General features: G+C 37.5%; 1 protein-coding gene across 1 annotated transcript in view; it reads right to left on the bottom strand.

Moving 5' to 3' along the window:
* Window positions 1–13,894, bottom strand: part of CHN1 (chimerin 1) — a 201,471-nt gene that overhangs the window by 121,329 nt on the left and 66,248 nt on the right. Inside the window, exons 5-6 of the mRNA XM_049616020.1 lie at window positions 11,117–11,148; window positions 8,458–8,571 (exon numbers count right to left, since the gene is read on the bottom strand). Of these exons, the coding sequence (XP_049471977.1) occupies window positions 8,458–8,571; window positions 11,117–11,148 (146 nt within the window). The remainder of the gene's footprint in view (window positions 1–8,457; window positions 8,572–11,116; window positions 11,149–13,894) is intronic.

Raw genomic sequence — 13,894 nt, 5'->3', positions numbered from 1 at the left:
CAGACTTCCTCTCCAGCCTTATCTTGAAGAAGAGACTGACCCTATCTCCCAGCTCTAGAACCATGTGGTTAGACAAGCAATTGGTACAGCATTTCCCTGCATATTATTATTGGCTCAGGGATGGAAAAGGGAGACCTGGAGAGGCCTGGTCAACCTTAAAGGAAGGCATACTACCTGAGAAAAATGAAGTTCCCCTGTCCTCCCCTGCCAGGCATAAATAAGGAGGCATACAACTCTAAATGCCCTGACAACCACCTTTTGACCACAAGGAAAGCCAGCCTGAGATTGGAGCTGATGTTGTGAGTGGCCATGAATAAAAACAAAAAGATAAGTCCTTGATAACATCACTGGGATACTGATCATCCATGTTATTGCATTTCTAAATTTCTCATTATATGAGGTATTTCCTTAAGTAATTTATTGTTTGAGCCAGTAGAGTTTACCTATTTTGAATTTTTTTTTACATTTACTTATTTTTTTTTAATGTTTTTATTTTATTTTTATTTATTTTTATTTTTTTTGAGACAGAGAGAGACAGAGCATGAGCAGGGGAGCGGCAGAGAAAGAGGGAGACACAGAATCCAAAGCAGGCTCCAGGCTCTGAGCCATCAGCACAGAGCCCGATAAGGGGCTCGAACTCACAGACTGCAAGATCATGACCTGAGCCGAAGTCGGACACTCAACTGACTGAGCCACCCAGGCACCCCACATTTACTTATTTTTGAGAGACAGAGACACAGCGCAAGTGGGGGATGGACAGAGAGAGAATGAGACACAGAATCCAAAGTAAACTCTACACTCTGAGCTGTCAGTACAGACCCCAGTGCGGGATTATAATTCCCACTTCACAAATAGGAAACTAAAGCTCAGAGAGGTTAAATATATATAATAAGGTCAGGCAACTGGAACTCATGTTTGTCAAGCTCTAAGCTACTACAGCTATTTCCAAAATTCCAACAGTGAGAATAGGGAATTGCAATCATATTTTGTGACAGATGTTTTAAAATCTCAATTCCTTATTCCCTCTAACCGTCTTCTCTTTCAACCTATAGTTTAACTGAAAAGTTTCCTGATTAGATCATTAGTGTTTTATTTATTTTTTTAAGTTTGTTTATTTATTTTGAGAGAGAAAGCACAAGTGGGAGAAGGGCAGAGAGAGGGGGGGGGGGGGGGGGGGAGAAAGAAAGAGAGAGGGAATCCCAAGCAGGCTCCTCACTGTGAGTGCAGAGCCCAATCCAGGGCTCAAACTCACAAACCAAGAGATGACCTGAGCGTGACCTGAGCGGAAGTCAGCCACTTAACCAACTGAGGCCATCCCACCACCCCTATAATTAGCATTTTAAATGTTTCTTCTTCCAGCGTTATTTTCTAGTTTTAGTAAAATACAAACGTAAGATTATATATTTCTTGTCAGTAAAAATGAACAAATTTAGTACATCAGGCCACTGAGAAAAAGGGATAGTTCATATCAAAGGGAACCAATGTTATCAGAGAGCACAATAAATCAATGTAATGTATAACTTTAATCCCAACACCATATTAAATGCACAACATTGATATAAAGACGTGTTTTCATATTTCTAAGAAAATTCTTGGATGGAATCCAAGCGAGTGTGCCCCACATTAAATGAATAGCTTAGGAAGAATAATAGTAAGGTCCTAGAGTTGAGCAACGGCTCACCTCTTGTACACTTAATGCAGACAAGATAAACAGCTACTGGGGATCACAATATTATTTATAAATTTGTTGAGACAGTAAAGACCTTTTTGCATTCACATCAATGCCATAAAAAATATGTAATTTTCAGGGGCGCCTGGGTGGCTCGGTCAGTTAAGCGTCCGACTTCGGGTCAGGTCATGATCTCACGGTCCATGAGTTCGAGCCCCGCGTCGGGCTCTGTGCTGACCGCTCGGAGCCTGGATCCTGTTTCGGATTCTGTGTCTCCCTCTCTCTCTGCCCCTCCCCTGTTCATGCTTTCTCTCTGTCTCAAAAATAAATAAACGTTAAAATTTAAAAAAAAAATGTAATTTTCAGATAAACCTGTTGAAAAAACTAGTTTTGAATGTGTTGGGATTAGACCTACATACAGAAATTGTTTGCACCCTTATCAGCAGGTACAGCAGTGGCAATGAGAAAACAGATACCAAATATTTAAAAGATCATTTCATATGATCACTTATATTAGTCTGCACTAGTCTTTCACCTTCTTATTTCACTATTTCCAAGAATTCATGGTGCAGTACTCATGTAATTCTACATTATTTGCAGCGAACAACTGTTTTGATAAGTCATTACTCAAGAATAACCTGGAAAATATGGGAAATTTCACCTGAGAATTAGAACCTTAAAAAAAGAAGAATGAAAGAAAGAAAATTCTGCATCTAAGTAACACAGTATATGAAACAAGGAACTCAATGGATGGATTTAATAGCTGATAAAAACAGCAGAATACAGGACTAGTAAACTGAAAGGTCAATAGAAAATGTCCAAACTAAAGTTCAGAGAAATAAAAGTCAGAAATTTCATTCAGAAAGCAAAATAATTTTAGAAAAGTCAGAAAATAATTTATCCTGAATAAACATACAGTCAGAGAAATACTAAAAGAGTTTTTCAAGCAAAAGGAAGGTAATTCTAAGAAAACACAAAATTACAGGAAAGAATGAAAAACAATGAGGGGGTAAATATGAGTAAATATGGAAAAATACTGACTAAATGTTTTCTGTTGAAACAATAATAAGGTACGGTAGGGTTTAAGATACATGTAGAAATAAAATATCTAAAAGTAACAAGACAAAAGGTAGGAGGGAGGGAAATGGAATTTAGAGGGACTTAATTTTCTGGCAGTATCGGGAAAGTGATAGAAGCCATCATTTATATTAAATATAAACGAGTCAAGGGCACATGTTTAACCATTAATCTTAATCATTAATCTTTTAACCATTAAAATAACAGTAAAATAATGTATAGCTCAAGTTAACAGGGAGAAAAAAAATGGAATAAAAAATGGACTTATCTAATAAATCAACAAAAGAAACATGAAACAAGTTAAATAGAAAAGAAATAGAAAATAAATATTTAAACCAAAATATATCAGTAATTACGTTAAATGTAAATGGATAATATACTTTATCTAAAATTAAAACTTAAAAACACCATAAATAGAAATAAGGGACAAGTCACAAATTTGAAGGAGACAAATTCAATTCATATAGAACGCAATGATTAGTATCCAGAACAAATGGACTTTCATGAGTCAACAGGAAAATGCCATGCAACCCAAAAGAAGAAAGGGCAGGGGGTTTGAGTGCACATTTCACAGAAAAGAAAATGTGAATAGTAAATAAACATGAAAAGATTCTCAATCTCATTTGGAATCGGAGACATTCAAATTAACCAGCAGATACCATCAGACTCACATAACGTCTGATGGTATTAAGTGAAAACAAAAAGGAAAACAACAGGAATTCTCATACAGTGTTGTGGAATAAACATCAGCATAACTACTTTGGAAAAAACTGTCATTATTTAATAAAGCAAAAGTAGCAATTTTACATCTAAGTAAATATTCTAGAGAAAATCTTCATGTATACCAGGAGACATTTACAAGATTATTACACATGGCAGGACTGTTTTTAACAGCACCAAACTAGAAACCACCCACCTGTCCATTGATAACAGGATGGATAAACAAATTATACTGTATTTATTTAGTGGCTATATAGCAGTGAAAATAAATGAATTATAGCCATATTCTACAGTAAGAAGAAATACCGGGAATACAATGCGGAGTGAAAAAAAACTGAAGAATACATACTACGTTTTCTATTTCCTTGAAGTTCAAAAATGAACAAATGTAAACAATGTATTATGTAAGGATACAAACATAAATTATAAGCCTTTAGAGAAAAGCAGGGGGCGGGAGGCGCCTGGGTGGCTCAGTCAATTAAATGTCCGACTTCAGCTCAGGTCCTGATCTCATGGTTCATGAGTTGGAGCCCTGTGTCAGTCAGCTCGGAGCTAGGAGCTGCTTTGAATTCTGTGTCTCCCCTCCCCCCCTCACTCCCCCCGCCTCTCTCCCGCTCACATTCTTTCTCAAAATAAACATTAAAAATAATTTTTTTTTAAAAGAAAGGTAGGGAATGATAATCAGGGTAAGTTAGCTAGTGTGATGGACAGGAGGCAAAAGGAAGGAATAAGGGAGGCATATACAGTACAAAGGAGACTCCAAAGGCAATGACTTTTCTTAAAATACAGGCTGAGCATGTAACAGTTATAGTAACATGTTATTTAATAACTTTTATATTTCTTGTAAGTATTCATTTGTATATGTTTACATTTAATAAAAAGGACAATATAAAACATGCGCTAGTCCTATCCCTTTTCATTTATCACTCTGTATGTACAACACTGAACCTAATTTTTTTCTTCTAGTAAAAAACATTATATAATGATGTATGTTTTTAAAGAATTAGTTCTGGGGCGCCTGGGTGGCTCAGTCGGTTAAGCGTCCGACTTCAGCTCAGGTCATGATCTCACGGTCCGTGAGTTCGAGCCCCGTGTCGGGCTCTGTGCTGACAGCTCAGAGCCTGGAGCCTGTTTCGGATTCTGTGTCTCGCTCTCTCTCTGACCCTCCCCCGTTCATGCTGCCTCTTCCTGTCTCAAAAATAAATAAATATTAAAAAAAAAAAGAATTGGTTCTAAAACTATGAAAATTGTACAAATGTTTTCCAAATCAAACTCCTTAAATTATCTTGGATTTTTTTTTAATAAGTGGTACTTGCCATATGTCATTAAAACTGTAACTAATCTGGGGCGCCTGGGTGGCTCAGTCGGTTAAGCGTCCGACTTCAGCTCAGGTCACGATCTCGCGGTCCGTGAGTTCGAGCCCCGCGTCGAGCTCTGTGCTGACCGCTGAGAGCCTAGAGCCTGTTATGGATTCTGTGTCTCCCTCTCTCTCTGACCCTCCCCCATTCATGCTCTGTCTCTCTCTGTCTCAAAAATAAATAAACGTTAAAAAAAAAAATTAATTAAAAAAAAAATAAAAAACTGTAACTAATCTAAACGTCGTCAACATCAATACACAGAAAACTCCAAAGTCACTTTGAAATACTTCATGCTTCATGATACATAATCTAGTGCTTGGGCCAGCATTCTACCTTCACGTGGATGCCTGTCTGTATGCCTTCAGTGTATAAAAAACTTTCACTGAGCAACAATCATTTTCATGGAACCAAGGGGTCAACATGAGCAAAGGCCAAAAAGCCAGACAAATCTGGCCTGAAATTCAGGCTGGGACAGGGTATGGGAGAAGATGCTGCTCAAGAGGAAAGTTAGATGTTAACTACGGAAGACCTCCCACGCTGTGTACTGGGAATCTCTTTTCTGATTATGGGAAAACTGGTATTGTGACAGCACACACACAATACATAGTCCCCCTATGTAATACCTCACATTCTACACAAAGATCATCAGTGAAGGATTAGGCTCCACGATAGTGGGGAGATGCCAGCGATGGAGGGAGGTATGTTCTTTGAAAGCTTGTGCCCCACTCGACACCACAACTTTGCTGACTACTGCAGCAGGTTTCAAGACTGGTCATGAATGACACTGTGTAAGACACATTCAAGGAAACAAAGCTGGATGGAGGGAGATTTCCAAGCAGTTATGGCACTAATCTTGAAGTCAAAAAGAAGGGTAAAATTTGAGACACCTGAAAAAATAAAAGACTGTTGGGTTTGGCCGTGTGAGATGAGCAAGAAGGAAAAGTCCTCTTAACCATGAGATAATACAGGCACGGTACCTTGGGCTTTCCGGTCTATGAAAAGCTATGCAATACGAAGGAAAAAAAAAAAGGTGCGCTCCCAAATACAAAAGGTAAACTCGAAATTAAAGTTAATTTTAAAAGCATTAATTTTTAAAAAAACCTAAACAATCTTAACACCAAAAAATATATATCTGATATGGGATATAGCGTTTGCTGTGTGATATGAGGGGAGGGCCTCTAAAGGGAGTAGTGCCGGGGCCTACAAACATCTTAAAATAGAGCTAAGAGAAAAAAGAAAAGTGATGTCTTGGTTTCAGTCTTATGGACTGACGAAATCATAGTGTCATCAGCTAACAAAGGGAATATAGATGTTACAGCATATTTGGGAGTAAAACTGGTGAGTTCAGTTTTGGACACAATGAGGTTGAGGTGCCAATGGGGCAACTTGCGTTCAAGGACGTGTTCCAAACTTAAGGGCCCACGGTTAACACAGTAAAAGCATAATGAACGCTGATGCCTGTAAATTATAAAACTGGTTCCCGAAGAAATAGTGCATTACGTTAAAAACAAAACAAACTGCTGTGAATTGGGAGAAGCACCATTTGAAACGGGGACTATCAGATACATCAATACGACTTATTTTCATATTCTCCTTAACACTTCCCTGCTGTACATCTAGCTCAAAGCAAGGAAGATCATATTTTAGCACATAAATTACTCACAATGTGTACTCACAAATTCCCTACTCCCACTACCACCGCTTTTACTCATTACTATTTCTTTTCCATGTGACAATTTTATGGTCATTTTCAATAACAAAAGGAAGGCTGTAGGGTTCCCCAAGACATATGAGTTAAAAACATCCCCAACAATCTAATCTCCTCTATTCTCTATTCTAGGATTTCCTGGGCTGGAGTGGAGGGAAAGTGATTCAAAAATGACAGTTAGGGGTAGCATGAGAGAGGGTGAGAGGGTGGCAAAGAGGTAGAGCTTGAGGGCCTTGGGTGCTACTTTTCTCTACAGCGAACCCTTGACCCTAGGGTGTTTACTGATGTCCTTCAGTGAAAACTGAGTGACAGCCATGCTAGAAGATGAGTGGCAAAATGGCATAATGGAAAGTACCTGAACCTGGCAATCAGGCAAGACTGAGCTCAAATTCAGTTCTGTAACTTACTACGTGATCTCAAAGGGATTTAGGGCAGATGGCAATAAAGGGGAAAGGAAGAAGAGTGTTGTGCAGACACCTGTCTCCCCCTCACCCCCACCCTTCCTTCTTTGTTATTCTGGTCTATAAATCTTTACATGTACACTCGTTTACCCTAGACACACAGATGACCAGACTATTTGGAAATGAGGTGTTGCAGAATCCTAGAATTACAAAATGTTATGAGTGGAAAGAAGAAAAAACTGACTTTAGGAAGTTCTGTATGATTTATGCCGAATCAGTCTTTAGTTCATTTAGTGGTAATAAAATAACTATCTGAATTCCCAGCCCAGATTTTTTTCCCCTGTATGCCACAATGTAAACCTGAAGAACAATATAATTAAATAATTGAAGGGGGATTTACACTTTATAATTTGCCATAAAAAGCCGATTTCCACACATGCAATGAGCTTTATTCTGCAAGTACACAATTAATCCAGAATTCAGTACAAAAAAGTACTGAATCATATTGTTCTCCTTGTCAGAAAGATTAAGTCTTGTGGATGAAATTAAGAGCAGTCCCTGCTCGCTCAAACAGGCATAAGTGATTGGAGAAAGCATTCAACACGCTCATATTACAGCAATAACATCATCTTTCTGTTCTCTCCTAGTGGCTACCAAAGGAAATTGTCATGTCTTTGACCTTTTTCTTAGGAAGTTTCTACTTTTAAGTCTTTTCGAAAGAATAGATGAATGAATGAACAAAGACAACAGGTAAATATTCCAGGCCTTTGGAGAGGCAGCAATGTAGAGTGAGTAAGAACACAGACTCTGAAGCCAGATTATTTGGGTTCACATATCAGCTACACAAATTATTAAATGTATGACCTTGGCCAAGTTATTCAATCACTAGGTCCTCAGTTTCCTCATCTGCAACGTGGCGATACTGACAGTACATATATCCTAGAGTTGCTGAGAAGATTAAATGAGGGTCGAGGCGTGACGTAAGGTAAGCCCAATGGATAAGCATGCTACTGTATTACTGTTCTGTTTTTATTGCAGGGTCAATGGAAATATTTGTTTCTGGGCACTGTACTATAAGCTAAGAACAGCCAAAATACTAGGCAAAGTTTAGTTGACAGGAAAGAGCCAAGAGCTCTCAAGAAAAGCTGCTTCAGCCAAAAGCCATCCGAAGAGAAATGATATTGGCTTTAATTTTATGAGTTACAAAGATCTTTTCTTAGCTCCTTTCCTTATTCAAGAAATAGATGGGAGCTGACACAGCAGGGCAGACGGGGGAGAATGGGTAAGATGAAATAGAAGAAAGCAGCTACAATAAAAATGCTTTAAAAGTTTTTCAATTCTTAATTACTGAGTGCTACCATTCATGAGGAATTTTTTAAGGGTCTCAAAGCTATTAAAATGGTAATTAGGTCCCAAGAAAACAAGAACCAATTCAATTACATGCTGGATGCTTTTAAAATTTAAAGCCCTCTATTAAGAGGGTTTTAAATGAAGCACAGTTATAATTACAGGTCCATGACCAACCTTAAAGCCAAAGTGTAGGTTCCTGGCTGACGCTGGCTCTCGCGAATGAGGTAACTCCCCTCAGCCACACTCAAGAGCTGGTCTGCTTCTTCTCGGGAGATCATGCCGTGAAATCTAAGAAAAAAGTCATTTCAGAAACTGAATGCTTTCCACCTTTCTCAATGAAGCAAGATAAAACAAAACCCTCCACCTAGACAAAGTACTGCCATATAATCGAAGGGGAGCAGTTGGGTTTAACTCTGCTTGTGTTTCTCTGGGCCTGGCTCCTGGCCAGCTTCTCTGCGGTAATGAGAACCGCACCAAGGTAGTTCTCCAATCCATTTAACAATTGTGAAATCAAAATTCACATCCATCTAAGGGAAGATCAAACCACCTCTCTCAAGAGGACAATCTCCTTCTTATGTAGCCAGCTGACCATATGGACGTACTAAAAAATATACAGAAATGTGTCCCATTTCCTTCCTTCACGCTAGTGGCACTGCTCCAGAATTTTGGCTCACAGTCTATGTTGGCAAGCTGCCAGGACCCTGGGTTGCCCTTAATTGGCATGATTGCCCAATAATGTGCATAATCTGCATCACTGGATACTCAAGCCAAAAGCAAACAACAGGAATACTTGCTTTCGCTCCCTGCTAAAACCCTATTTTTGATTAACGTGGAAAAAAAAGCACGAAGAAAAAAAACATAAATAACACATTCTTTACCCAAAGGCAGTGGATTCATTTATAGCATTCGGACAGGAAACACTGACAAAGAAAGAAAATGTTAGCGGTGACTGCTGATTAATACTAAAAACTAAAAACCACCTTGTATCTGTATGGTGACTTACAATTTACAGAGAACTTACACGGACATTACATCCTTTCAGTAATTCAAGGATAAGTGAACTGAGAGACTGCTCGAGTGAAACCGCGGTTTTTACTGGTATGAAAGAAACAAACGTCATCTGATTATGGAATGATACATTTAAAAGGCCCTGATGGGGCGCCTGGGTGGCGCAGTCGGTTAAGCGTCCGACTTCAGCCAGGTCACGATCTCGCGGTCCGTGAGTTTGAGCCCCGCGTCAGGCTCTGGGCTGATTGGCTCGGAGCCTGGAGCCTGTTTCCGATTCTGTGTCTCCCTCTCTCTCTGCCCCTCCCCCGTTCATGCTCTGTCTCTCTCTGTCCCAAAAATAAATAAAAAAACGTTGAAAAAAAAAAAAATTAAAAAAAAAAAAAAAAAAGGCCCTGAAACGGCACCTTAATAATTTAGGAACTATACTAGCGGGTAAGTGCTGAGCTTCCGGAGTCGTTCTCGGGGGAACAGTTCTGTCTTTCTCAATTCAAGTCTTAAAACAGTTCATGATACAAATGTTCAAGTCATAACAATCAGGGCAGCTAGGTCTGAAAGGAGACTCCAGGAATTTCTTATTTCCATATATTCCTCAGTCGTTCAGAACCAGGTCCATCAGACTCTGCTGGAGGCAAGAAGATGGTAACCAATCCCTGGTAGTTGCACATTCCATTAGATTAGCATACTGGCATTTTGTTTTACGTTTAAATGACATTAATTAATCAAATTAGTAAAATTTAGTATTTATTTGTTTTTAAAAACTCAATTAATTTAAAAGAAAATCTCATTAAAGGACACAAGTTTTGGAAAAGAACTTGACAACAAGGGTATTTAAAGAACTGTAAAACTGTTCATATCAGTTGAACCAAAATTTCAACCCCAGAAAAAGCTTTATGCGCTAAGATGTTTCTGATGGTGTTATTTTTAATAATATAGTTTAAAAGCAAACTAAATGCCAGAAGCAGCAAAGTGACGAAATCATGGTACAACTATAAAAACCAACAGTGGCTCTCCCCAACTTATGTGTCTGTGTTCTAGTCACAAAAGTCTTGAAAACTTAGAATTTTGAAAACATTTAAAATATTTGCTATATACATCACTGTTTATCTGATACGATCATAAGTCTTGAAAAACAAATGATTTTATTTGAAGAATGATGGGATTCTTCATTTTTAGGTGATTTTTATTTTTCTTTCCAAAGGCCTATATTTCTCTTTTTTATATATATACTCAGAAAAATTAGTAGGACTTTAAAAATTATTACATTTTTCATAAAATAGAAAAATGCTCATTAATATTAAGTGGAAAAATCAGGCTGTAAAATTGTAATACCTAATTGTTGTAAAACCATTAGGAAGACAGAGCCTCAGAAGGTAATATTTCAAATTGTGAACATTAGTTATTTCTGCACAGCATAAATTCACTTTTAGAAAATTTGGACAATAAAGAAAAGTGTTACAAAAAGCCACCCATCCCACTGTACATACATATGTGAATATGTATTGATACACTTAATATATACATACACACACAAATATATCCATTTTCCTCATACACATCTAGTATTACTTATCTATATGAATTGCATCTGTATTTTAACATCATTCCATATATACATTTTTCCATGCTATTTTCTTCTCTACACTTATCTTTATTTTCCATATTTTCACTAATTAGAAGAATTCTATTTCTAATGAAAAAAACAATTTAACTCACTCAAACTTGAATACCTCCTTCATCTTGCTTTTATTTTTACTAAAAGCATCCATTTACCTGCCTCTCTTACATATTCCAATCTATAAAATGTTTTCTCATAATCCATACTCACTCTCTTCCATAATACTTTGGTCTGTTTTCAACCTATTTGGGAAGAAAAAAAAAAGATATTTGTGAAAATGCAAATGTCCACAACCTAACTCAAAATTTTGCATTTTGTATTTGTGGCAAATTAAAGCATATATATATAATTAAAACATATATATATATATATAAAATTATGTATAATAATTATATAGTATAATACTTATATATATAAATATAATTAAAGCATATTCATATATATATATAGTTACACACACATATATATAATTACTCAGCCATAAAAAAGGATGGGATCTTGCCATTTGTAATAATATGGAGATATTATGCAAAGTGAAATAAGTCAAAGACAAATACCATATGATTTCACTTATAAACAGAATCTAAAAAACAAAGTGAACAGACTCTTAAACACAGAGATCAAATTCATGGTTGCCAGAGGGGAACAAAAGGGAGGGGATGGGTGAAATAGATAAAGGGGATAAAGAGGTGCAAACTTCCGGTTATAAAATAAGTCATGGAGATAACAGGGAATGTAGTCAATAATATTGTAGTAAGGTTGTATGGTGACAGATGGTGACTACACTTATTGTGTTGAGCACCGAGTAACCTACAGATTTGCTGAATCAATATGTTGTATACCTGAAACTAATGACATTCTATGTCAATTACACTTCAATAATTTAAAAAAATAAAAAAATAAAAAATAGGGAGCCTGGGTAGCTCAGTTGTTAAGCAACTGACTTTGGCTCAGGTTGTGATCTCACAGTTCATGAGTTTGAGTCCCACGTCGGGTGAACTCGTACCGTGCTTTGGATGAGCTCCAGCCCCATGTCGGGTGAGCACGAGCCCCAGGTGAGCCCCGCTTCAATCCCTCTCTCTCCATCCTTCTCTCTCTGCCCCTTGTGGGATTCTCTCATTCTATCCCTCTCTCTCTCTCTCTCTCTCTGCCCCTTGGTCACTTGTGCCCTCTCTCTCTGTCTCAAAAGAAAAAATTAAAAAATTAAATTACAAACGTTTTAAAATTTTTACTAAAAAATTAAAAATGAAAATAAATATATTTATGCCAATATACACCAATAGAGGAATAAGTAAGCTGATTTATAGTAAATGCACAGCTTGGAGGAATGTGTAGCTCTACAGGGACTAACATGAAGAAGTCACCAAGACAAACCATTAAATACAAACATAAGTTAGGAAATAATTATACAGTATGACACCATTTAGGAAAAGCACATTTACATGTAATGCTTTAATATGTGTTCATAGATATATAGAGTTGTGGAAAAATATATACCAAGTTCCAGTGGTTTCCTTCCAGGACAGTTGGGGAGGAAATGAACTGATAGGCCCATTAGAAAGGCAAAAGAGAGGTTTTAGTATTATCTGTAATATAATTTTGTTTTTCTTTTTTATATATTAAAATTTTTTCTATTGGAGAGAGAGTGAGCACAAGTGGGGGAGAAGGGCAGAGGCGGAGAGAGAGAGAGAATCTTAACCCAGGCTCCATGCTCCGCATACAGCCCAACATGAGGCTCGATCCCATGACCCTGAGATCAAAACCTGACCCAAAACTAAGAGTCAGATCTTCAACCGACTAAGCCACCCTAGCACCCCTGTAATATAATTTTTAAACGAAGAATGCATTCATGCATTGCTGATATAGCCGATATCACCTTTAAAAAACAGAAATCAAGATTAACTTTTGTGTAATTTAATATTAGAGTCTTGGACACATCAGGATCTATTCCCTCAATGGAGTCCCTCAAATCGTAAGATCTTTGGCTGAAGGTAAAAGCGCTTTATCAAGCCTATGGGAATGAAGTAAAATGAAAGGAAAGTTCTTGAATGCACCCTACTCATGGATGAACATTCTCAACACGTACAAAGTGGCGTGGCTGAGGAACTGGTGGCCATAAATGGTGTACCAATCCAATGGTGTTACAACCCAAGACAAACAGTGATTATGTCCTACATTAAATGCACAATAAGCTTCCACTGATTGCCTAAATAGTCATCTTTGTAACACAAGTGATTAGGTTTTACATTGCTGAATAATTATTTTGCTTTACTCAAAGATTTTTTGAATTAAAGGAAATTAGGTAACTTCCTTAGGATGATTAATATTACTGTTAAAATATACAACAAGCCCAAAATAAAATTGACAAACCCATTGCACCTTGTCTGCATTTCTATAATGGAAATATCAAATAAAACAAGTTTAAACTAATTCTTTTTCGCTCTTATCTAGATAGTGAAGGGGTTCAGAACATGCCATTTTAGGGTAAGGATTATTTTGCACTGAAGGCAATTAAGAAACAGCATGGAAGAAACAATTAGCCTGCCCCCTTTCCAACTCAAGGCAGGGCATAAATTTCCCTTTGTAAAGGGAGGGGATAGCTTTACAACAAGGAAGAGATAACAGGGAGAGAAGAACACAATGACTCGGGGAACAACTCTTATCATCTGAGATGACTTGAGTCTGCATAATAAACCTTACCAAACAACCCTTATTTACTAAACATTTCCCAGTCCCCTTCCCACAACTCACCCTAACCCCTCTAAAGCCCAAAACACTTCTGTCTGGTCTCTTCAGCACACTTTATCATCCTTTGTTCAAGTGGTATAGAAGCCACTGGGTGAAACTGCCTCTTTGGGGTTTTCAATTACCTGCTGTGAGCCCCTCCTCCTGTGTGCATATGAAATAGACCTGTTGTATTGTTTTGCTTTTTTTTTTTTAAGTTTATTTATTTTGAGAGAGCGAGCAGGGGAGGGGCAGAGAGAGACG

This window comes from Panthera uncia (genome assembly GCF_023721935.1).
Source record: "Panthera uncia isolate 11264 chromosome C1 unlocalized genomic scaffold, Puncia_PCG_1.0 HiC_scaffold_3, whole genome shotgun sequence".
In the NCBI taxonomy this organism is placed as follows: Eukaryota; Metazoa; Chordata; class Mammalia; order Carnivora; family Felidae; genus Panthera; species Panthera uncia.
Note: the sequence above shows the minus strand (reverse complement) of the source record. Positions and strands in the feature narration are given on the sequence as shown.